Raw genomic sequence first — 23,185 nt, forward strand, 5'->3', positions numbered from 1 at the left:
CCCGTTCTCTCATATCACATCATTAATCTTTTTTTTTGGCTTTTATTGGCTTTTGACCCCATTTCGGATGTCATTTACGGCTGAGATTTCCATGTTGATTTACATAGCCTGATTCATTGATACAGTGGTGCATTCGGTGCATGTACCTTCTCCTCTATCTACCAATGCTCTGTTTCTTTTCCTCTGCATAATGATGGTATTTACATGAATAAATGATTGCTCACGTGTCCTGCACGTTCCCTACCACATCCGGGTTCTAGACCCCCCACCAGCAAACCGAACGGGTAGCGCCATGCAGTCCCCAATTCCTCAACCATGATTGACCGAACCGAACTACTACTGTAGGTACCGGAATCCCTGGGATGGATGGATCCATGGACCGCAGAACAATATGACATGTCACATGCACTCCAGCTTTATCCACACAGTTCTTGAATACTATGCAGGAGAACCGCTCAACCACTCAACCAATCATGTGTTGGTCACGTGCGTCTAAGGGAATAGTAGTAGATAGTATCTTAGTAGGGAGACCCCAAATGTAAATAAGTGCTTTTGCAGGAAATTTACTCGGTATTTGACAATCGTATCGTGATGAACAGAAAAAACAACATGATATCTCTATTCAAAGTATCACCTCCCACAAGTCCGGGCCGTGAGTGCCTCTATTTCTATGAAGAGATAGATATATTGGTAGAATTGAAGGGAATGGAAGGGAAGGGAAGGGAAGGGAAGGGAAGGGAAGAACAATAAGTGGAAGAGTTTACTCTCCGCGCATGTTCCGGAAGAAGTCCATCACTCCGGTGAACACGACCAGGAGGATACCACCTCCCGGTCCCAGACGCAGCACCTTGGGCAAGAAGCCCTTGTACAGGGCTCCGAATCCTTCCTCCTTCATCACGGTGCCCACGGCCGGCCAGGCCCAGTTATACTTGGGGGTCTGACCCGCCACCTTGGAGGTGTTCTGAATCCGCGACTTGACGACATCCATGGGCGTGTTGAGGATCGTACCGGCCGTTCCACCAATCGAACCCGCAATCAGGTCGTTTCTCGTCTGCTGGCTCTTGTTGCCGGGCTCGGGGGTGGGCAGCTGCGCCCGCACCTGGAAGATACAACCGAAGTAACCCGAGTTCCAGAGAATGTGACGCCAGAGTGTGGACTCCAGACCGTTGTACAGAGCCAGAGGTCCCTCTGCGGCGACGATCTTCTTCACCACGTCCAGCATGCCGTTGTATTTAGAGGCGCGGTCCTGCAGACGGATCTTGACCAGCTCGAAGGGAACCACGACGAAAGACTCGGTCGCTCCGGCGGTCGCACCGGTCAGGATGGCGAGGGATTGGGTCTGCTCCTTGGCACCGAAGAGGTTACGGTAGAACGCACCCCAGCTGTCGTTGGCAGCGAACTTGGTCGCACGCTTGGGCGCTTCCATCAGGATGGGGGCCGAGATACCACGGTATAGACGAGAGAAGCTGTGGGAGGTGAGATGGTTAGTGGAGGGGTTGGGGTAGGGAGGCAGAATGGATTGACGAACCCCTCGTTCTTGACAATCTTGCGCATGCAGTCGAACATGCCATTGTAGTATTCTTCACCAGCGACCGCGGTTCCCTTCTGGAGTTGACTGAGGGGAGTTGTTAGTGGACGAGATAGCAATTGAGTGACACAGAGAGGGGGCGCTTACACTCGGGTCTTGACGACGTCCAAGGGGTACCTGGAGCGGGGATCAGTTTGGCGTCGTGGGGATGTGAGGGTGTGTTTTGGGGGGGAATTGCGCACATCACAAGAATCTAGGGTGAAGTTAGTCGCGTGCCCGGCCTGTCAATGGATCATACCATACGTACCTCGGACACACCGGCGACGGCACCAGCAACAAACTGGTAGCCGAAGGGCAAGGGCTTCTGGTTGGGGTTGCTCGACATGGTGCTGAATTGGCCGTGGGAAGGCGTGCAGACGAACAACAGGCGGAGAAGACGAGTCGGGGGAGGGGAAGGGAAGAGAAAGATGAAGAGAGGAGACGAGCGATGGAGATTATCGAGGGAGGAAGCCGGAGTCGGAGAGGGTCGGGGACTCACCGGGATGTCGCCCGATCGGGTATAATCCCGCCCCACGTGCCGCCCCACGGGGCTTGACATTCGGAATCTCTCTCTGACTGTTGCTATACCGGTGGCCGCTTTCATCATCTCGCACGCACTTACTTCATTATCGTGTCTATACATGACTCATAACATACGTTTCATCGTGCAAATCTCATATCCCATTCCCCAGGGCCACCAGCACGCCCATCCCCGCCATTCCCCACCGCCACCCCCGTTTCTCACCCCCGCTCGTGGCCTGCTCCTTGGCCACCGTCTGCGTCGCCGTTGACACTGCGGTACAGCTGGTTCCGCATTGGTATCCTGTCGGACAGCAACCTCCTCCGACAGTCGCGGCACAGCTGAACCAGCCACTTGCACAATGTGCTGCCTTGCTGGTTGTCAATGCCGATATCGTGTCCGTGGCTGTGGCCGTGGCCACTGGGACTACGATTGTTACTCCATCGCTTGTCAAAGTCGTCGAGGGCGTTGCGGGGCAGTCCGTCGTGTCGCAATTGCGACCCGTTCGGCAGCATCCTCCCTGGTAGACGGCCGAGCAGGCGTAGAACCCGGTCGGACAGACCGATGCTGTACTGGTGGTCTTGGTGGTCTCGGAGTTCGTGGCGGTGGAGACAGTAGTAGGTCGAGCGGGAGGGACCAAGTCGCCCGTCGATTGCGTTGCCGTGGTTGCAGGGATTGTGTGGGTAGATGTCGAGAGCATGACGGTTGAGCTTATGGTCACCGTGATCGTGTAGACCCGCATACCTGAGCAGTTAGTCTCGATGCGAAGCAGGGATTGTTTCTGGAAAGGTATGGTCACTTACATCCTCCAGAAACACATTCATATCCCGGGATGCAGCATCCTCCGCCCAAAGATGACGAACAACTGGCGTATCCATCCTGACATGATCCGATCGTCCCCGAGCAAGTGTCTCCCTTCGGACAGCAGCCCACATCTCCAGATCCAGTGTCAGTAACCAGGACGCATGTGTCACCTGTACTACAGCAGCTGTCGGCTCGATCAATCGACGTGCACCCGTATGTGCCGGTAGGGCATTTGAATTCTCGTCGAAGAAGCGGTGAAAAATGCTCGCTCCACCCGCGCCTGTCGACCTCAAGGTCGCTCGGGTACGAGGGTCGGAAGGGATACGAGCGAGGTTGAAAGTCAACCTTTTCGGTGGTGTTAAGATTAGATGGCTGTATTTGCGACAACGAGCGATCGATGTCTGATGTGTTGCCTGCTGTATAGGCTTCGTCGAACAGCCAGTAGTCGAGGAAGAACTTTTCGCCTTCGTCGTCGGTCATTTTTCGAACACCACGGACAGGCTTCTGAGACAGATATGACTCGATGAGGGCATTGTGCTGGAGGATTGCGTCTGCATCTTGGGGGTCGCTGGGTATCGAGATATTGCTTGCGGAGGCCTGTCCTGCGATTGATGGCCCGAGCACGCAGGCCAGTAGGGATGCGAACAGCATGATGCAGTTCTTAGAACTAATTCAAAATTAACTTCCAGACCTGACAGGGGGGATTTAACCCGAACATACAGAGTATAACTGCGTCTAATAGACCAGGTCTACGCAACACAACTGCCCGATGGTGATGTCCGTGGTATGTCGGCCATCAAGGTGACAGAACTCACAGAAAGGAAATGACAAGGATCAACTGCAGATCATAGCGGCACTAAATAACCGACGCACTGATCAACAATGGTTTATGCCAGGCCAACTAAACAACGTTGGGGGGCAACAAATGCGTGGCTGGGAAGTGGGCAGTCGAAAGTGGGCACAACTAACAGAGTGGGCACCGTCCCGATCGGGAAGGCCATGGATCATGGATACCTGATTGTGCCGGCAGTACCCCTCACCGCTTTGCGTCATGGCGGTGGGCGGGTCCTGGGCTGGAATGCTGGCTCGAGAGTGGATAGCCTTTGTGACTCCGCACCGGAAAGCTTATTTTTAGAATAGTATACAGGAGGAGAAGGGGGAGGAACGAATATACGCCGTACAATATCCCGTAGATCGAATCCAACGAGATAAACTGGCGCTCCGGACGAACCGCGTCGTGCTAGTGCTGGGGCTGAGTCGCACGGCGCTTGCTGGGTGACAGGGTTGTTCCCTCCCCTCCCCCTCCCCCCCCCCCCCCCCCCCATGTCAACCGTCAACTGTTAAACGCCGTGTGTCCCTCCTCGACTCCCTCCTCCCCTCTCACTTTCTCTCACAATCCCCTTCACGCTCAATCATGGAGGACTCGCCGAGTGACTATCCCAGCGACATTATCTACACTCAGGAGCCGCTCTCGGGATACAAATTCGGGGGCTACCTGCCAGTCCATCTGGGCGACACATTTAAAGATGGCCGCTACACGATACACCATAAGCTCGGGTGGGGAGGATACTCCACCCTCTGGCTGGCTCATGACATCCAGTGCGCCATGAAACTCCTCCTTTCACAGCCCCCATATATATTAACACCCCCAGGAAAAATCGATGGGTCTCACTGAAGATCAAAACGGCCGACACCTCGCAGAGTTCCCAAGAACTCCCCAACCTTGAGCAGCTGGAGAAACTTGCCGCCCCACACGGTCTGGGGTCGAGGTACATCTGCCACCTCCTCGACGCCTTCATCCACTACGGCCCCAACGGCATCCACCAATGTCTCGTGTTCGAGATGATCGGTCCGACCGTCGATCGCATCATCAGTGACTACCGCGAGCTTTCCGATTCCCTCGATCCGCAAACCATCCTTAAACTGTCGAAGCAGCTTCTCAAGGCGGTTGAGTTTGCCCATGCCGCGGGAGTGGGGCAGCTAGGTAAGCGCTTAACTTCACGGTCGTCCCAAGCACCTTTGCTAAGTAGAATCAGATATCAGCGGCAGAAACATTGTCTTCGCTGGGAAGAGTCTGTCTTATGTATCGGAAAGCATCATTTTTGCCGTCTTTGGCTCTCCGGAGCACGAACCGGTGACACGTCTCGATGGCACCCCGCTGCACAAAGGCTTCCCACCTTCTCTGATCAAACCAGTCAATTGGGAGGACTGGCTAGAGGAGTTCCATGAGGATATCCGGATTCTGGATCTTGGCGAAGGCTTCTTCCAGGAAGAAATCGCTCCCCAACTAGCTCAACCCGGGCCAGCCCGGGTTCCTGAACTAATTTTCACGGAAACGTCGGATTACAGGGCGGATCTATGGCGCACTGGCTGCATGGTACGTTAATCACCAAATGCTTTGCTGAGATGTACTCATTGGAGATTGTTCCAGCTTTTCTTTTTCGTGTTCGGGACATACCCATTTCAATCCGAGGTCGATGATGAGGTTCTGGTTGCGGAGATGGTTGACCTCCTGGGGGACTTGCCCGAGGAATGGCAGCCGACATGGGATGATATGCAAGAGACCTTTGAAGAGGGAATGGACTTCCAGGGTGAGTGAGATGGAGTGAACCCTGCCCACGACTCGGTTGCTGCAGATGCTAGAATGTCTTACTGATTTCCCGACAGGCGATGAGATTCTGGATTTGGAGGGACTGTTCAACAAGGAAATCAATGAGCCAGACCTCGCTCCCCTCGTGCCGGTCATCAGAGGGTTGCTGGGGTTCCTGCCTTCTGAGCGCATCACAGCGTCGGAAGCACTTGATCTTTTGGGATCTGAAGATGAGGATCAATTTAATTAGTCGCTTTGCATTATTGCAACGAGTGAGAGTATATGCGTTTTGAATATTAGTTACGAATATAAGAGTCAGAAAGAAGCATTTCTAGCAGCATCCCTTAGTAATAACGATCCTGTTTTAAACATCGAGCTCAGTTCGACAGCTCGGCAACACGGACTTTCATCATCGTCCCATCGACCGGCTTAGCGGTGACCTGCATGGTCTAACAGTCTATATTAGCGACCGTCTGCGTCCACAGATATGAAAAGAACCCACATTGAACAACTCCGATTCAACCTCATACTGCCCCTTAGCGTCCAGAATAAACGCACCGGTGCTGTCCCGCGCAACCGCCCCTAATCCCACTTTCATAAAATCGAATCGTCTTGCGGTACATGCCAGGATTACTCGTGCCTCGAGGTTGGCTAACTCTTGTCCGATGCAGCTGCGTGGACCCCGCTCGAATGGCCTCCACGCAGTGGCAGGGACTCGATCGGCTGCGACCGGACCGTTCCCTGTATCATCCAGATTATCCATCGGCAAGCCCAGCCCGGTGTCTATATATCCAAGCCACCTCTCCGGCAGAAACTCATCTTTCGTTGGTCCATAGACCGCTTCGTCTCGTTGAACAAGCGTTGTACAGTTGTAGATGATAACCCCATCCAGACATAGTGTCTTTCCATCCGGCAACTGAACGTTGAACCCCGTGCCAGGGGGCATATATCTCGCCGATCCCGAGGGCGGGTACAACCGCAGGATTTCCTTGATGACAGCAGAAGTATATGACATTCGTTTGAGGAGTCCATCCCCGCCCGGAGCGAGCAGCTTCTCCTGCACGACGGCGGGGGATGAATCCGGTCCGAAAATATTGTCTAACTCGCGACGAAGCGTATCCAGCGCGCGCGGGGTGCGACTGAGCTCATAAAAAGCCCACTCCAGCAGAATGCTGCTGGTATCGTGTCCAGCGAAAAGGAAACTCTTCAGCTGATGGCACGTCTCCTGGAGGACCCGATCGTTCAAGATGTTGATGTCTTGCAGGCTTAGTGCGAGAACACTACGAGAAGGTTTCTCGTTTGACTGGGCTTTGAGCTCCGCGAACTTGATTTTGACGTGATCTATTACCAGACCATCAATGCGCCGAGTCAGTGCTCGACGCTGCCGGATCACACGCGGGTTCAGCGAGACATATTGTACGCTACTACCACTGCGGTATGTGGCTGTGAGCTCTCGGTAGAGGCGGACGAGTTCATCCTGCTTGCTGACATCATGTTGAGCGTGGAAGTCTTTGTCCATGATCACTGCGCCTGGGGCAATTCAATATTTGGCACACGCCAGGGTTATCATATGACATACCAATGATATCGAAGACAAGGCCGATGCATCGGTCGTTGAGCGAGAACTCCTCTCCACTGCGAGCATAACCATCAAGAATCTCGGTGAACCGCATTGTTTTGTCAAGGATGCATGGTAGCAGAGTCAAAAGGTGCTGAGGCGCAAATCCCGGATTGAATCGCTTGCGCAGAGCCTTCCATTGCTCTCCCTAAGACGTTAAGCATTAATCTAAGAGACTAAATCGAATACTGACATACCTCAGACGTGATAATAGAATAGGGCCCCAACAAAGGCTCTAGCGCTCTCATCCACGGCGACTTTCCCATGCCATACGGGAAACTCTTGGTACTCCGGGATACTTGTTCTGCAACCTCATGGTTTCCGACCACGCATAACGGATACTGCAAGGGGCGGAGATCATATAGAACCAGAGGAGGGTTGTCCAGATATCCCTGGATCTCGCGAAACACGATGTCTAGGGAGCATCGTCAACTCTCTCACACTCCAAACGGAAAGAGGGAATGATGACTCGTACCAATATGCCTCTTTCTCTCACCCCGGACAATAAACTCGTTGATCACTTTCATATGCCCCCAAATGAAGGACGGGGTGAGCTGTGGCCAGTTGCCATACTGCTTGAAGCGCAAGTGCTGGGCCCGGTTCAAGAGATAGGAGAGTAGCAGAGACAGGAGGATGAAGAGGATGGCTTGGGTGAACATTGTGCCGCATATCCGCCAAATGGGTGTTTGAAGTACGGGATGATGATATGAGGGGAAGTGTTCCCTGTTTTGTGAGACCTCCAGTGGTCCCGTGGCTGGCGTTCCAGTTCTCCATGGCTCTTGCCGTACTCGTGGGAAGCAGTCATTTACTTTGAAGGGGTGCATTGCCTCTTTCCATTTAATAAACCCCTATCTAGCGGAATATACCGTTTGCTGTTTCTCATATCAGAGCCCTTCCCAGAACTAGTTTAAATATCAAGATATGGTATACAGCACACCTAATCCTGTCGAGAGATAAGCTACTAATAATACTCCTCTGCTTGTGGATGTCTGGTTACATGCCTGACGTCATTGGAATGTGACATGCACCACTACAGAGGATAGATATTTGAAAATGGAAGAACTACGATTGTTGATTTTATTGATAGAGTTAAGCTAAAAGAGCTTTATCTCTTTTAAGCATACTACTACTACTACAAAGTAGACCCATAAGGCCATACATCATCAACAGAATCTTCATTCGAATAGTATCTGATAATAACATCAAATACACATCGCCGTACCTTATCTATATGTATACTCTATAACAACTACTTCCTCTCCACTCTGCCCACCCTCTCCAACCCCCAAACACTCTACACGCCTCCTCCCAAACCTCCTCCTCCCCACATAATCTCGCCCTCAGCCACGCCCAACTCAACCTCTGCACCACCGCCACCCTCTCCGGACTCTCCTCCTCCCTCGCCTCCGCAGCATCAAACCCCGACACACCTCCCAAACAATGCCTTCCCCCAAACAACGTCAAAAGCACCTTCTCCTCCCCACCCTCCTGTACCCCTTTACTCCCCCAAAACCCATCCGCATACCACTCCGCCCCCCGACTCGTCAGATGCGGCGCATCATCACAATCCCCCACCACCACCAACATCGCCCTCTCCACCTCCCTGAGACTATAATCCTTCAGAAAACCAAACCTCTCCACAACCATCTTCGATAACCCCTCCCCGCTGTTTCCGTTCCCGGGAGCAGCGAGTAATATCCCTGCTTTGATGAGGGGGTCGGATAGGTTTATGAGGGAGTGGTTGGTCTCTGGGTCGAGGAGCGTTCCACCCAGGAGCATCCCCGCTGTGTGTCCGCCTAGAGAGTGGCCGGCGACGGCGATCCGGGTGTGGTCGAGACGGCCATGAAGGAGGGCCGGGTATGAAGATTCGATCTCAGGTAGACGGTCAATTATGGTGCTCATGTCGGTGATGCGGGAGCGCCAGAAGAGGGGGTCTGTGGGGGATTTCTCGGATTGGAGGTTGAGGGATTTGCTGGCGAGGTGGGTGGGTTGGATGACGGCGAAGCCGTGGGTGGCCCAGAAGTTGGCCAGGGGGGTGTAGCCGTGCATGGAGGAGAGGTTGTTGGATGCGCCGTGGCCGTGAGAGAGGAGGATGATGGGGTGGGGGGTGCTGGGGTTGGTGTTGGGCACCGGGAGGGTGAGTTTGAGGTGGAGGTCGGTGATGCGTGAGGGCATGGGCAGGATGATGGGGCTGATGGAGATGATGGGAGACGGCGCGTTGAGGGGGAGCTGTGAGGCCAGCCCGATTAGGGCGTGGTCGGACATGTTGGGGATGCGAGAGTCCATGATGAATATATTGAGTGGTGAGGTGAACGGATTAGAGGATGACATGGAAGATGAGTTGGACGGGTCTACTGTATTTATAGCATAAATGCTGGGGAATTATTGCTAGCTCGGGGGTTGGATGTATGGAATGGCGGATTAGCATCTCGCGAAGAATTCGTCGAAACGGATCTATAGCGAGTAGCATTCCCAAAACAGGCAGACTAAATGGCAAGCGGGCTTGAGATAAGCCCAGGATCAAGCTTAATTCCGTGCCTTTTTGATCACAAGGCGCACATGTAAGCGCTAGTCCAGATGGCTGTGGAGAAGGCATCCCTTGCAACGATATGCTTTTTTGTAATGTGTTGGTAATGCTTGAATTTCACTGCACATTGAGAAGGAAACCGAACTATCAAGTTGATAATCTGACATGCCGCTGCGCCGAGTCTTCTCTGATTAACCATCCGAATTGCCTCAACTCCACCACACCATTTAAACCACTGCGACCCATCAGAAAACCATCAAACTATTGAAAAAAAGGTAAGCCACGAAGTTGTCCTTTCCTCATCAAACTAACGAGGAATCGAAAGCAGCGCCTCGAAACCCCCCCTCAACCGCTCACTATCCCGCCGCGGGAACTCCCATCACCAGCGTCCTCAATCAATCGCGCAGCCGTATCCAAACTCGCCGGAAATGACTTCGCAACCAGAGTCCGCACAATCTCCATCCGTGCCGCTGGATTCTCAATGGCAGCCAAGATCGCCTCAAAGATATGCGTCTTATTCACGAACCTCGCATCCCCAACCCCCCGCAGCAGCCCCTGCATCTTCCGATTATACAGCAGCCGGTACCGTTTCAACTGCTCCGGAGAATCCTCTCGCGTGTTATAAGGCCATCCATACCCTACTGGGTCCAGATCTCTCGTGATCCAGCCCGGGAAAACAGCATAGCCTAGGAACCGCGGCATCGTGTGTGCCCCATCCCAATCAATGATGCCCATCACATTGCACTGCTCGTCGATGCGGATATTCTTAGATTCAAATTGCGGCACTGCCAGCACGAACGTCTCGCGGTCATCCGTCCTCCGTTTCGTCGACAACGGCATACACGAGATCATCATGTCCAAGAATATACGACATCCAGTATCATACGCATTGTCTCCCACACCTTCGCCGGATGTGACCGCCAGACGATCGCGCAGAAATTCCACCGTTGACCCGTACGATCCGTACTCCACATACCGGATATCTGTCTCCGACTTTTCCACATAGAAGCAGGGATACATACGCCGACGACCCTGGTCATCAACCCCCACCGTACCGATCTTGTCAAAGTAGAACCCGTGAAGCTGTGCCATCGCCTCTGCAACGCTGTCGAGGATCCGCAGCCGTTTCTCGTCCAATGACATCGGACCCGAGGCGTCGAACCAGGCGTCCGCAACTGAGGTTCCGGGGATGAAACTCTCCACGATGTACGGCGCTCCGAGGATATTCTCCACTGAGGCGTTGAAGTCGTATATTTCGGGCATGGGGATCATGGTTCGCTTGCGGACGAATCGCATCATTTCTACTTTGGCAATGAGGGCACGTCTGGCGGTCTCGGTGAAGTGGCCGGGTCTGCCGCTGCGAGGCAGACGGATGATGCAGCGCAGCTTGTCGTCAAATTCGACCACATGGATGAGATTGTTGCTGCCCACGAGGCGGTCGATCACGGTAGCGGTGGTGAATGTGTCTGTTGTGAGCTTTCGGCGGACCTCACTGGCCAAGGTGGTGAGAGTGTCAAGGCTGATGGTAAGGAGGGTGCCAAATCGCTCTTCCATGGTGGGTGTGCGTGGCTTTTCAGCGTCTGTATCGTCTGTGTCAGGCATGCTGCTGATAATTTGTATGTTATAGAGGTAAGAGATAATCGACGAGGAGATTGACACAGTCTGGGTGAGTATAATGAAGGCACTGAATAGATGTAAAAGAAATAAAAATTCGAGCTTGACAGACCTAAGCACTCTACATATATAGAGCGGAGCTAGATCATTGACTCACTCACTATTCACTGTAAAGAGGTCAGTGAATACATCCTCCGTAGAAGAAACCACTGTATAGCACCACACTCTGATACAGTATATCCTCACAGCCATTGGCTATAGCTCCTAATCTACGAGTTATTCTAATGTGTTGATCTGTCTACATAGGTCTAATATAGCCATTGAACTCGGCGTACTTGGAACCTATTTACAGGTTGGTGTTCTATTCCCTATCGATCGTGACCAAACACTGTACTATCACATGATTTCGATTTCACCGCTAGGATCTTGTGAAATCTCGTATCCCTTGAATTTCAAAATTCATCATAACCTGGCAAAACTACAATACATTCTCCACCAAGGCCAAGATTATAAAGCTGCTTCAGCAGTAGCGCTGAAATTGTGAACGCTCCCCCGTGGCTCAAACCCCACCCGGTTCAACTCCGGATTATTCCCACTGCTAATAGGTATAGAGTCCTCTTCTGATGGCGCTCCCCAACCACCTCCACCAGGTCTGAACACGTCGTTAGCAAAGCATAAAAAGGCCAGAACCAGGAACCCTGGACTTACGTGTGAATAATGATTCTCTCCCCCGGCTGCACCTTCAGCTCCATCTTCCCACCAATATTGATCACTCGTTCAGTCCCATCCAATTCCTTCTTCACATACAGATTCAGCCCCGCCTGGCCTGCCTCACCACCCGCCAATCCATACGGTCGATACACCCGGCGCTCACTCAGCATGGAAGCCGACAAGGGGATACGGAACTCCAGCTCCCGAATCACCCCGTCTCCGCCGCGGTAGAGCCCCTTACCGCCGGACCCCTTGCGGATGGAGAACTGCCGCAGGATAACCGGATACCGCAGCTCGTATACTTCAGCATCGGTGATCCGAGTATTGGTCATGTGGACGTGGACTCCAGAAGTCCCATGCCAGGTTGAACCAGCGCCGGAGCCACCGCAGATGGTCTCGCCAACACCAAAGCCCGGAATATCGTTGCCGTTCTCGTCAAGCCCGCCCATGCCGAACGAGATGATGTTGCAGCATCCCTGAGAGGCCGCGCAGGCTTGGAACGCTCCCAGAACGACATCCGTGATGCGTTGCGAGGTGATGGGGTTTCCGGCGCAGACGGCTGCGTATCCGGAGGGGTTGATGAGGGTGCCCGAGGGGATGATGACGTTGATCGGGGCTAGACATCCTTGGTTCAGGGGGATGTCGACATCGATCAGGGCCCGCAGGCTGTAGATGATTGCCGAATGGGCAATCGCTTTGGGGGCGTTCAGGCAGTTGAAAGTCTCGCGTCCGGTGCCGGTGAAATCGAACTCGGCTGACCCGGTCTCGGCGTCGATGCGAATCTCCAGACGAATTTCGGTACCGTCATCCATAAAATCGGAGAATCGGAGGGGCTGGCCGGCTGCCTTTTTGCCGATGGTCTTCAGTAATTGGCGCACCGCGGTTTCGGCATTCTTTTTGATCGCGTCCATGTAGAAATGGACTACCTCGAGAGTGTTCTCGCGAACCAGACTTTCTAACAACTGTGCACCCTTATGGTTGGCTGCAATGGCTGCTTTTAGGTCGGAGACGTTGTCTTTGTATGTGCGAGTGCCGCTGCAGCCAGGGTATGAAGCCGGCTCATCATACAGGAACTTCCGCACCATGTCCTCGTCAAATCGGCCTTCTGACACTACCTTGAATCCCATCGTCATGGCGCCTTCCTCGTATAGCATCTTGCTGTCCGATGGCATAGATCCTGGGGCGATTCCTCCGATTTCCGCTGCAACAATGGTTAGACAATGGTGACAGTTCATAGGCGGCTTCTCTTACCATGGTGGCCTCGGGAGGCAACGTAAAAGATTATCTTGCTGCCATGTTGATCCCAGACTGGAGTGATAATGGTAATGTCTGGGAGATGCGTTCCTCCAGCAAGGGGATGGTTGGTTAGGATATGATCTCCTGGTTTCAAATCACTGCCATATTGTTCATGCTGATACCGGACAGCGTACTCCATACCTAAGGTTCAATTAGCTCTCTGATAACATTCAATATTGGACAGAGTATCACTCACTTCCCAGATGTACAGGAACATTAGGTGCATTCGCAACAAGTTTCCCATCAGGTGAGAACACTGCGCAGGAGAAATCAAGTCGCTCTTTGATGTTGGTTGAGACGGAAGTCTTCTGGAACATCCGGCTCATCTGGTCGGCAACCGACATGAACCGATGTCCAAAGATGGAGAGCTTGATGGGATCAACCACCGTGGCATCGTCATGCTGCTTCTTGACCGATTGGACGTTTAGAATTACATGACGAGACAGGATGGTGGCTGTTGCGTTCGGCTCCACGACAATGGTCTGCGTCTTGTCGATGATCATGGCCGGCCCTTGGATGAAGCTGCCCGGTTCCAGGTGGTCCAGGAAGAACACTGGCGTGGCGACGCGTCCAACGCCAGCAAAGTGCACTTCTGTAGAGTCATCCTGCTTCTCGGTGCTGACGACAGAGCTCATCAAGGACCGAAGCTCGGGCTGCGGCGCCTCTGGAGGGACGGAGATGGCTTTACCCACTCCACGCACCCGGATATCCTCAACCAAAATATTACGGCCCGGGAAGGTAAATGAAAACTCGCGTTGATGTTCCTGGATAAATGCCGCCTCGAAATCTCCATTCTCTGGTCTGAGCACCATGAGCGTATTGTCGGTGCCCTGGTACCGAAGGTTGAGGTAGATCTCGTACTGGATCCGAGCCTCCTCAATGCCGTCTGTGGTCAAGGCCTCGGTGACCTTGGCTTTGAGGGCCGTGATACGGTCTTGAATTGATTCCATCGCGGTTTCTGTAAGGACTCCGGAGGCAGGCTCCTGGGATTCATGCACCACATCGGCGAGAGCCATGCCGTATGCTGATAGAATCGACGAATAGCGATGGATAATGACGGTCTTGATGGACAGGGACGATGCAATAGCACATGCATGCTGTCCACCCGCTCCTCCAAAGCAGGCCAGGTTGTGGGCAGAGGTGTCGTAGCCGCGAGCCTCGGTCAGGGCCCGGATGGGCTTCGCCATAGATTCGTTTGCGACCTGGATGAAGCCCAGGGCAATCTCCTCTGGTGTCTTCTGATGTCCTGTCTCTGCATTTATCTGGTCCGCTAATTCCGTGAATTTACGACGAGTGACCTCAATGTCGAGCGGTTCATCCTCATTAGGTCCAAAGATCTTGGGGAAATATCCAGGCAGCAGACGGCCAAGGAATAGGTTGGCATCCGTCACAGTCAAAGGGCCTCCTTTGCGGTAACAAGCTGGACCAGGGTGAGCGCCTGCAGATTCGGGTCCTACAACAAACAGTCCATGGCGCCAGAACAGAATGCTGCCGCCCCCTGCAGCAACTGTGTTGATATCTAGCTGAGGAGCCATTACGGTTACGCCTGAAATGGTGTTCTCGAAGGTATGTTCCAGTTTGCCATCGTACCGCGAGACGTCGGTGCTGGTGCCACCCATGTCAAAACTGTATCCAGTCAGCGGTTTATAGTTCCTCGTCGGGACTTCTGGAAGTAAGTACGTACCCGATCACTGGTGTCCGGTTTTCTGGGTCAAAGGAGGTGCCTGCATAGCCTACAACACCACCTGCAGGGCCTGACAAGATTGCCCGTAACCCGGTGAATCTAATTCCAGTGAGCTTTGTATACTAATGCAGAAGGGAAGGGGGGGGGGGGGGCATACTTTTGGAAGTTAACCAAGCCTCCGTCGCTTTGCATAAACTCGCAGCGTGTGTCTGTTGACCGTAACTCATCCTGGAAACCGGATCGGAATCCTTGAATATATCGCTGGATAACCGGGGTCAGATAAGCGTCTGCCGTCGCTGAAGCGCCTCGCGATGTCATTTTGATCATAGGGAGAAGCTGGCTGGAGAGCGAGATCTGTGTGAAACCAATCTCACTGGCAATTCGCTCGATCGCCAATTCATGCTCCTGGAAGGTATACGAGTGCACGAGGCAAACGGCGATAGAGCGATATCCTTCGTCGTAGAGCGCCTGCAAGCTCTGTCTCGTCTTGATCTCATCCAACGACTCCAGAATGCGGACGACCTCTCCACTGACTCCCCTCTTTAGGCACGGGTCTGTCTGCAACGCTGCCTCAAGGCCTTCTATATCTTGAAGGGGATTTTGTTGATATCCCTCGATGGTGACCCTCTCGTCTACCTCGACCACGTCCTCGTAGAGAACATCAGGTCGTTGGATATTCAGGGCGAAGAGCTTGGGACGCGATTGGGTCCCGATGCGGAGTGCATCTTTGAAGCCCTTTGTGATCAGCAGCGCCACGCGCTCTCCTTTTCTCTCCAGCAAGGCATTCGTGGCTACTGTTGTTCCCATGCGGATACTGACACTGCCAAAATCTGATGTGGTGAGTTTCTGGTCCCGGGGGAAGCTCTTTCCTGTTGCTTGCTCGAGGATTCGACGGATTCCTTCGATGGGGGCATCTGAATAGTTGGATGGGTCTTGCGAAAGCAGCTTGACGACGATATCATCCTCGCGGCCTTCGACAATGCCTAGACAATCGGTGAATGTGCCACCACGATCTATAAAGGTCAGCTTTCGGTCGTCCATCTCAGGCAAGCTATCTCACCGATGGCGATCTTAATGTTCAGTTTTGATGAGGACATGATGATTGGCTACGATACGGACAGAACCCATGCATGAGACGTTTGTTCCCCGAACGACTGGCGTGGCTTTTATAGACTGGCTCCAGTCATTATTGCCAATGCTGTCTCGCCCTAACTAACGCCGGCGCTATCTTATCGTGCGGTCTTCTGTTATCGGCCTCGCTCCGACCTTCCCCGCGCCCTAGTCCCTAGCACGGTGGAGTCCAGATAACAGACACTGACTCGTTATCAGGTGCATCTACATGATGATATAAAACTTGTCAAACGGCGACATGGTCGGGGTCGATTCCCCCAACCCATCAATCCAGGTCCTGCACCGGTCACCATGACTGCTGACCAGAAGAAACCCGGCCTCGAAAGCCATGTCCCTCACGACGACATCCTCAAGCAGGGCGAGCTCGACGTCCTCGGCCGTCCCTCGGGCCAAGGGGAGGATGTCGCAGTGCGCTTTCTCGCCCAGCTGGATCCTGCCATCATGGCGGCTCCCATCGCCGATACAGAAGCGCGCCGTGTGCTGTGGAAGATCGATCTGATCATGATTCCATTGATCATGGTCACCGTCGTGCTGGCCGCCGTCGACAAAGTCATCATCTCCAACGCCGCCATCTATGGCATGGAAACAGACACCCACCTAACGGGCAACCAGTACTCCTGGGTAGGCTCAATCTTCTACTTTGGCTACCTGGCCTTCGAATACCCAGCCGCATTGCTCATCCAGCGCCTCCCAGTGGCCAAGCTCTACGCGGGCATGGTCTTCGCCTGGGCCGTCCTGATGCTCTGCACCGCAGCGACACACAACTTCGCCGGCCTCGCCACCGTGCGCTTCCTCATGGGCATGCTGGAAGCGTCGGTCTTCCCCATCTCCAGCATCCTCACTGTGATGTGGTGGAAGACCAGCGAGCAACCCATCCGAGTGGCCTTCTGGTTCAACCAACTATCATCCGTCTTCTCCGGCGTCGTCAGCTACGGCATCGGACACACCCACACAGCCCTCCACCCTTGGCGGCTCCTCTTCCTCGTTCTCGGCGCCTTCTCTATCCTCTGGTCAATCATCCTCTACGTCTTTCTCCCCGACTCCCCCGTCCAATGCTGGTACTTCTCCGACCGCGAAAAGTTCGTCTGCCTCGAGCGCGTTAAGGACAACAACACCGGCATGGAAGACAAAACCATCAAATGGTACCAAGTCCGAGAATGTCTCCTCGACCCCAAGACCTGGCTCCTCGCCCTCTTCTCCCTCGCCCAGAACATCCCCAACGGCGGACTCGTCACCTTCTCCGCCCTCATCGTCACCGGACTAGGCTATTCATCCCTCATCACCACCGTCCTGGGCATCCCCACCGGCGTCCTCGCCACCATCTGGCAACTCCTCCTCTCATTCCTAGCCTCCCGAATCCCCAACTCCCGCTGCGTGATCATCGCCGTCTCCAACCTCGTCCCCATGGCCTGCGCCATCCTCATGTGGAAGCTTCCCCGCTCCAACAAACACGGCCTGCTCGCCTCCTACTACGTCTTCTACACTTACTGGGCTCCCTACGTCCTCTCCACCTCCCTCCCCATGGCCAACACCAGCGGCCACTCCAAGAAACTCACCCTCAACGCCATCTTCTTCCTCGCCTACTGCGTCGGCAACATCATCGGCCCCCAGGTCTTCCGCTCCACCGACGCCCCCACTTACTCTCACGGATACGAGGGCCTACTCGCCTGTCTTGTCGTTGCTATTGTCGCCATCTCTGCCTACGGCTTCCTCTGTCGCTGGGAGAATCGCCGTCGTGATGCTACAGACCACGTAGTCCCCGTGTCCGAGGATGCGGCGTTCTCGGACTTGACGGATAAGGAGAAGCCGTCGTTTCGGTATACTTATTAACTTGTCCCTTTCATTCATATCAATCTTGCGAAAAGATTTTAGTGAATAGTTGCACGTGGGATAATTGTTGTAGTAAATAGCTACTCTTATTTGTTTATATCATTGCAAATCCAGAGAATAATATAGTACTCCTAGTGTCTTATACATTATAACACAGCCCAGCAGTCCAATGAATGAACACACAGGATGAGCTAATAAGTTAGTCCAGCACAGCCATTTTTATTTGCTATTTGCATGGCATAATGGTAATCAAATGCGGGGTAGATAGATAGACTACATATTTTCGTCCGGAGCGGAATACTGTGTAACAACTAGCACTCGCCATTTGCAAGCCGTCCACTTACACTGACTGTGAGGGAAGAGCTTGGTACTCATCTATCTGTTAATCTGTCTATCGGTTGGGCACTGTGACTGAGAGGAGGAAGGGAAGGTCGGAACGAGGGCTTATCTGATTCTACGTTACGGAGTACGGGGTTATCTACCTATCGCTTATCGGGGCCCGATAACGACTTCCAATTGTTTGTTTGCTAGGAGGGATCTAGGAGGGGATAAGGGGGAGAGAACTAAGGTGGGCAGGGCAGGTCGGTGCGAGGTACACAACAAATGAGGGGTTTAATTATCGGTTGAGGTTCTGATTAGCTGTTCACTGGTCCGAGGACTGATGACACGACGTATCGAAATAAATACTCTGTCTGGGTAGGAGCAATCAGAGAAACCTACACGTCATTCACACCATGGATCCGAATAAGAACATCCTTATTGTTGGGGCTGGCTGCTTCGGCACCTCGACTGCATATCACCTCGCTCAGCGTGGCTTCACCTCCGTCCGCGTGCTGGATCGATATGCAGCACCGTCGTGCGAGGCCGCATCAACCGACATCAGCAAGATCATTCGCAGCGACTATAATGAGCCATTGTATGCGCGTCTGGGCATTGAGGCCATTGCTGCCTGGCAGTCTGAGGAAATGTTCCGTGACCTGTACCATGTGCCAGGCTGGGTTCTGAGCGCGTACAAGCTATCCTGTGCGTTTGTTGAAGGGTCGATTGAGACGAGCACCAAGCTTGGGGTTAAGGGACTGGAGCGTCTGTCGCCGCAGCAAATTCGGGAGCGGTTTCCCCTGGTTACAGGCAAGCTGGACGGGTGGAATGTGAATGTCTGGAACCCCACGGCTGGCTGGGCGGCTGCAGGGGAGGCGCTACGTCGCATGGCGGTTGCGGCGCAGGAGAAGGGGGTGGAGTATATCTCCGGGGAGAAAGGCTGGGTCAAGCGCTTGGTGTTTAATGAGGAAGATCGCTGCACTGGGGTCGTTACAGCTGATGGGTCCACGCAAGTTGCTGACCTGGTCGTGGTGGCCGCGGGGGCGTGGACGCCCTCATTGCTGGATGTGGCAGGCCAATTGACGGCCAAGGGGCACAGCGTGGCGCATATTCAGCTCTCCCCAACGGAAACGACGCACTACTCGGCGTTTCCCATCATGGATAACTTGGAGCTGGGCTATTTTTTCCCGCCGCAGACCGACGGAGTGTTTAAGATGGCGCACAGTCAATTCATCACCAACATGCAGACAGACGCCGAGTCTGGGACTACGACCTCCGTCCCTCACACCTTTTTGCAGAGCCCGCAAGACGATCTTCCGCTGGAAATTGAAGCCCAGATGCGCCGCAACCTGCGGCGTGTGCTGCCGGAGCTTGCCGACCGGCCGTTCTGCTATACGCGCCTCTGCTGGGATGCCGATACCGCCGACCGCCATTTCCTGATCTCACCGCATCCCGATCACCAGGGGCTGTACCTGGCTGCCGGGGGTTCCGCGCATGGGTTTAAGTTTCTGCCCGTGCTGGGTAAGTACATTGCTGACCTGCTGGAGGGGACGCTGGAGCCCGAGATCGCCTGCAAGTGGCAGTGGCGCCCGGGCCAGACAGTGACGGCGAAGAATTTGGCTCATCTGGACCCGGAACTGGAGCTGAGTGAGCTGACGGGATGGAAGGGGCGGAAGATCCGTGAGAGAGGCCCGCGCTTGTAGTAGGTAGTAGCCATCCCCATAGCTAGATGGTAAATGCCAGAATGAATCTATGTCAACGCAAGCTTCCACCCGCCCAGCGTCACCATGGCATGTTCCCATTCAAAGCGGGTGGCCTTTTCCACCCTGATGTCGTTTGCTAGGTCAGTCTTTGTCAGGTCGCGGTGTCGCCAGACTGTTTCGATCACTTCTCTCGCCGGTGTAATGTTCTATCATGTCACTATTTAGAACAACTGATGTAGAGGGATAAACATACTCCAAAACGCCGAATGCCCTCCAGCTCATCGAAGAGCTGCAAGACTGCAACTCGCTCATCGTCGCTCGGGGCGCAGCAGCCTGCTAAGAAAAGAGGCCACAGAGGCAGCACAGCGGTGCGCATTATGTTGTTCTTGTGCGCCTGTATGAGATCAAGGATCTGACGTACACAAGTGTTTTTGTCCTCAGGGGCAAAGGACGGGAACGAAGGGGTAAATTTAGAGGACGAGCAAATTTCATACAAGAGGAGCATCGCCCCTAAGCGGTTCGCTTCGGCAATGGTCATGCTAGAATGCGAGTCGACATCACCATCGGGAGGCGTCTGGTGGAGCATCTCCAGTGAATCTTTGAGTCCATACACAGTCTGAGCATCCACATCACTCTCTGCCCACGCTACATCAGCAATACGATTAATCAAGAGCAGCAGAGAGTGGCTAAATCCCATGTATGGGTCGATAGTATCCGGGGAGGAGGGACACAATGGGATGGAGGAAAGACACGGCTGGGTTTGCGGGTTCGTCCATCGAAACGCCGTGCGGGCGAGCACGAGGTGGAAGGCGAAGTAGCGGTCGAAGAATCCCAGAAGCTCTTGACTGTGCCATGACAAGGCTTGTTGGCACTGTTTCTTTCGCGCAGACATGACATTTTGTAATCCATCGAGATGAGTCACCCACGATGGACGGCTATTATCCGAAATCTGCCGGTGTCAGCATTCACTTCAGATTCGCGAGGAACAGATGCTTACCTCGAACCAGCAAATCATGAGGACGAGTCCCAGGATCTCGATCATCTCCCTATCTGTCCAACTACCTCGGCCGAGGAGAGACTGGAGATAGAGTAGCGCTCGGTGATGGTGCTTCAGGGCAGGGACATGATACCGCGATTCGGAGAGCCGCAGAGTATTGGCTGAGATGGCCAACGCCGCATGGTATATGCCCTCGGAGTCGAACGCCATGGGTAAGATCAGATACCGGTATGGATTTGACTGCGCATTGTCCACCAAGGTCGAGCTGCTGCAGATGACCGTCTCAAAGAAGGCCAGCAGCGTAGAGTCGTCGGTGGATTGACTCTGGCATGTGACGGGCTTTGTACTTATCGCTGGAGAGATTGACAGTTGCCATAGATCTTTTGGCCATATTCTGTGATTCTTGCTCCCTTGGTAACCTACACAGAACCGTTCCACATCGTGGACGGACGTATGGAGAAACATCCACCGTCGGTGTGGACTGGGCGTGGAGCACCATACACTCTTGACGAGATCCAACGGATCTGTTTCCCCTTTTTTCTGGCCGTTCTTTGACCACACACCCATGCGTCCATGGCAAATGCCCTTGGCGATCGATTCCTCGAGCCATGTCAAGCGCAGACCGTATCCGCAGGACCGATTGTTTCGCGCGCAGCGACGACAGACGGGGTGTGTCTCTTCATAGATGGGATCAGAACCAGGATTGATTTCAGAAAGAATATATCATACCGTCACACTTGACTCTTCGAGCTCTACAGGCCCAGCAGCCCGTGCGGGTGCGTGAAATGGTCGAGGCTGCCATGTTTGGGGAGAAAGAAAGAAGCCGGAACGGAGAGCCTCGAGAGGGGTCGCTTATCCGCGCCCAGTCATAGGCTGGTCTTATCAGCAAAGCTTAATACATAGTAAACCATCAATATAACTCAGTAACCTATTAGATGACACTGTCTTCCCTCAGATTCATGACGCCTTTGCGCGACTTGGATACCTCATAGAGTCTGCCCACTCATAGGGGAAAAGTCTTTGACCTTATAGCAAGAGTGCAACAGTTTCATCTATCCAGAGTAGTGGACTATATCAGGATCTTCTGCCACTCTACACAACGCCTGAATCAGAACCACTGATTCTAAAACTAGCCATCATAATAACTTATTGTGAAGGAGGTAAAAGGTAAAGGAGGGGTGAAGGGTGAGCCGACAGCCCGTGACATCAACTGCACGTGCCTTCTCTTCCTCTTCCTCTTCCTCTTCTTTCTATTTCCCATCTCTCGCCACCCTTCTGACAGCCTCCAATGACTTCATTAGCAACCAGCCATGCAAAAATCCGGTAGCAAGCATGCTCAAGTCCGTGTTGTATCCCCCAGATTGCTGACCTCGCATGCTAGCCTCGTGGAACATATGATGACGTCCATGACCGCGCATTATCCCCGCACTTCAAAGTCCAATCATGGAGGACAAGCTTGATCACAAACCTTTCCCAGCCTATACCAGTCATCCGGTGATACAATACCATGGTTGGAAGCTTACCGACTCCCGGATACTTCACATGCCAAAGAGATTTTCATCTTTCACTTACGAAGCCTTTCCCTGCAGCAAAAGAAGAAATCACGGTCCGTGAGTCGCAAAGGCATACGTACGCTCGACGAGCAGACCTGAGCTCCAAGCTAGGAGTGAACGCAAATCACAAGGCTGGCACGAAGAGCGGATAGCCGTGGCTAAGAGGGAAGATCCCCGTTACAGTGGACCTCAACAATTGCAGACGCTGGTGGGGTTTTCATTCGACTTCAGCTCTATTCCTCCCCCCTTACGGATTTCACTTCTTGTAGGTACGCCCTCCGAGTGGTTGACGATCTGCATTATGCAGGCCTTGGCGATAATGCATTCGTGTACATGACCCGGAAATCATGTCTTCGAGACAATGTTTCGGTTGAAGATCTATTTCGAATTGGCACCATCAATGCCAGAGCCACTTGGAAATGATGTTGCCTTCGGGGTTCGATGATCCTGCCCAGACGAGAAATATGTGAGCCATACCGCTTCGAGTGATGCAGGGGATTTAACCCGCCCGCCTATAAACTATTAATTGATGCCGCTGTCTTATTACTGATTCAGACGCAAATAAGATTGAGACATATGAAGCTAAAGCTTATTGTTCCCGTGCTGTCTGGGCTGAGATGCCGAAGCTTTCTTTTCCTCGGTATACCTGTCGAATACACCCTACGCCCGTAGTTTTTATTTTTTCGGACATGACGAACCACGATGCAAGGGGTAGCAACGAG

At 53.3% G+C, this 23,185-nt stretch overlaps 10 protein-coding genes across 10 annotated transcripts; 3 read left to right on the forward strand and 7 right to left on the reverse strand.

The window, feature by feature from the left end:
• Positions 1-633: 633 nt before the first annotated feature.
• BO94DRAFT_536711 (putative mitochondrial 2-oxodicarboxylate carrier protein) lies at positions 634-2,021 on the reverse strand. The gene is made up of 5 exons (XM_025612083.1): positions 1,836-2,021; positions 1,771-1,781; positions 1,676-1,705; positions 1,529-1,615; positions 634-1,466 (listed from the first exon to the last, which is right to left on the reverse strand). The coding sequence occupies exons 1-5, from the start codon at positions 1,911-1,913 to the stop codon at positions 761-763; spliced, it is 912 nt and encodes a 303-aa protein (XP_025466022.1). The 5' UTR covers positions 1,914-2,021; the 3' UTR covers positions 634-760.
• Positions 1,838-3,820, reverse strand: BO94DRAFT_536712 (putative GPI anchored protein). Its single transcript, XM_025612084.1, has 2 exons — positions 2,900-3,820; positions 1,838-2,838 (listed from the first exon to the last, which is right to left on the reverse strand). Exons 1-2 carry the CDS (start codon positions 3,540-3,542, stop codon positions 2,309-2,311), a joined length of 1,173 nt encoding a protein of 390 aa, XP_025466023.1. The 5' UTR covers positions 3,543-3,820; the 3' UTR covers positions 1,838-2,308.
• A 396-nt stretch (positions 3,821-4,216) lies between these two features.
• On the forward strand, positions 4,217-5,808 carry BO94DRAFT_536715 (kinase-like protein). The gene is made up of 5 exons (XM_025612085.1): positions 4,217-4,490; positions 4,544-4,875; positions 4,928-5,268; positions 5,323-5,482; positions 5,559-5,808. The coding sequence occupies exons 1-5, from the start codon at positions 4,306-4,308 to the stop codon at positions 5,729-5,731; spliced, it is 1,191 nt and encodes a 396-aa protein (XP_025466024.1). The 5' UTR covers positions 4,217-4,305; the 3' UTR covers positions 5,732-5,808.
• Positions 5,809-5,822: 14 nt separating this feature from the next.
• Positions 5,823-7,758, reverse strand: BO94DRAFT_495536 (cytochrome P450; the record flags this gene model as incomplete). Its single annotated transcript, XM_025609266.1, has 5 exons — positions 5,823-5,930; positions 5,984-7,011; positions 7,061-7,247; positions 7,297-7,514; positions 7,575-7,758. The coding sequence occupies 5 exons, from the start codon at positions 7,756-7,758 to the stop codon at positions 5,859-5,861; spliced, it is 1,689 nt and encodes a 562-aa protein (XP_025466025.1). The 3' UTR covers positions 5,823-5,858.
• Positions 7,759-8,326: 568 nt separating this feature from the next.
• On the reverse strand, positions 8,327-9,414 carry BO94DRAFT_576435 (alpha/beta hydrolase family protein; the record flags this gene model as incomplete). The annotated part of the gene is made up of 1 exon (XM_025615136.1): positions 8,327-9,414. The coding sequence occupies exon 1, from the start codon at positions 9,383-9,385 to the stop codon at positions 8,327-8,329; it is 1,059 nt and encodes a 352-aa protein (XP_025466026.1). The 5' UTR covers positions 9,386-9,414.
• A 389-nt stretch (positions 9,415-9,803) lies between these two features.
• Positions 9,804-11,185, reverse strand: BO94DRAFT_536717 (uncharacterized protein). Its single transcript, XM_025612086.1, has 2 exons — positions 9,952-11,185; positions 9,804-9,901 (listed from the first exon to the last, which is right to left on the reverse strand). Exon 1 carries the CDS (start codon positions 11,178-11,180, stop codon positions 9,972-9,974), a length of 1,209 nt encoding a protein of 402 aa, XP_025466027.1. The 5' UTR covers positions 11,181-11,185; the 3' UTR covers positions 9,804-9,901; positions 9,952-9,971.
• A 490-nt stretch (positions 11,186-11,675) lies between these two features.
• On the reverse strand, positions 11,676-16,028 carry BO94DRAFT_519956 (uncharacterized protein; the record flags this gene model as incomplete). The annotated part of the gene is made up of 7 exons (XM_025610089.1): positions 11,676-11,892; positions 11,949-13,152; positions 13,203-13,388; positions 13,444-14,873; positions 14,932-15,030; positions 15,089-15,944; positions 15,992-16,028. The coding sequence occupies 7 exons, from the start codon at positions 16,026-16,028 to the stop codon at positions 11,748-11,750; spliced, it is 3,957 nt and encodes a 1,318-aa protein (XP_025466028.1). The 3' UTR covers positions 11,676-11,747.
• Positions 16,029-16,248: 220 nt separating this feature from the next.
• Positions 16,249-17,944, forward strand: BO94DRAFT_576437 (MFS general substrate transporter). Its single transcript, XM_025615137.1, has one exon. It carries the CDS (start codon positions 16,354-16,356, stop codon positions 17,890-17,892), a length of 1,539 nt encoding a protein of 512 aa, XP_025466029.1. The 5' UTR covers positions 16,249-16,353; the 3' UTR covers positions 17,893-17,944.
• Positions 17,945-18,446: 502 nt separating this feature from the next.
• BO94DRAFT_123075 (NAD(P)/FAD-dependent oxidoreductase) lies at positions 18,447-19,936 on the forward strand. The gene has a single exon (XM_025605585.1). The coding sequence runs from the start codon at positions 18,627-18,629 to the stop codon at positions 19,911-19,913; it is 1,287 nt and encodes a 428-aa protein (XP_025466030.1). The 5' UTR covers positions 18,447-18,626; the 3' UTR covers positions 19,914-19,936.
• Positions 19,838-21,712, reverse strand: BO94DRAFT_599803 (Zn(II)2Cys6 transcription factor; the record flags this gene model as incomplete). The annotated part of the gene is made up of 4 exons (XM_025616334.1): positions 19,838-20,119; positions 20,167-20,862; positions 20,911-21,587; positions 21,640-21,712. The coding sequence occupies 4 exons, from the start codon at positions 21,710-21,712 to the stop codon at positions 19,961-19,963; spliced, it is 1,605 nt and encodes a 534-aa protein (XP_025466031.1). The 3' UTR covers positions 19,838-19,960.
• Positions 21,713-23,185: the final 1,473 nt, after the last annotated feature.

Source organism: Aspergillus sclerotioniger (genome assembly GCF_003184525.1).
Source record: "Aspergillus sclerotioniger CBS 115572 chromosome Unknown BO94scaffold_19, whole genome shotgun sequence".
In the NCBI taxonomy this organism is placed as follows: domain Eukaryota; kingdom Fungi; phylum Ascomycota; class Eurotiomycetes; order Eurotiales; family Aspergillaceae; genus Aspergillus; species Aspergillus sclerotioniger.

Excerpts from the sequence above, each read along its gene's own strand:
- BO94DRAFT_536711 (XM_025612083.1), bottom strand. The coding sequence starts at position 1,913 with ATGTCGAGCAACCCCAACCAGAAGCCCTTGCCCTTCGGCTACCAGTTT. Across the intron at positions 1,616-1,675 it reads GACGTCGTCAAGACCCGAGT|TCAACTCCAGAAGGGAACCG; the intron begins GTAAGCGCCCCC and ends AACTCCCCTCAG. Across the intron at positions 1,467-1,528 it reads AAGATTGTCAAGAACGAGGG|CTTCTCTCGTCTATACCGTG; the intron begins GTTCGTCAATCC and ends CACCTCCCACAG.
- BO94DRAFT_536712 (XM_025612084.1), bottom strand. The coding sequence starts at position 3,542 with ATGCTGTTCGCATCCCTACTGGCCTGCGTGCTCGGGCCATCAATCGCA. Across the intron at positions 2,839-2,899 it reads CCCGGGATATGAATGTGTTT|TGCTCAGGTATGCGGGTCTA; the intron begins CTGGAGGATGTA and ends ATCGAGACTAAC.
- BO94DRAFT_536717 (XM_025612086.1), bottom strand. The coding sequence starts at position 11,180 with ATGGAAGAGCGATTTGGCACCCTCCTTACCATCAGCCTTGACACTCTC.
- BO94DRAFT_536715 (XM_025612085.1), top strand. The coding sequence starts at position 4,306 with ATGGAGGACTCGCCGAGTGACTATCCCAGCGACATTATCTACACTCAG. Across the intron at positions 4,876-4,927 it reads CGCGGGAGTGGGGCAGCTAG|ATATCAGCGGCAGAAACATT; the intron begins GTAAGCGCTTAA and ends AAGTAGAATCAG. Across the intron at positions 5,483-5,558 it reads AGAGGGAATGGACTTCCAGG|GCGATGAGATTCTGGATTTG; the intron begins GTGAGTGAGATG and ends ATTTCCCGACAG.
- BO94DRAFT_123075 (XM_025605585.1), top strand. The coding sequence starts at position 18,627 with ATGGATCCGAATAAGAACATCCTTATTGTTGGGGCTGGCTGCTTCGGC.
- BO94DRAFT_576437 (XM_025615137.1), top strand. The coding sequence starts at position 16,354 with ATGACTGCTGACCAGAAGAAACCCGGCCTCGAAAGCCATGTCCCTCAC.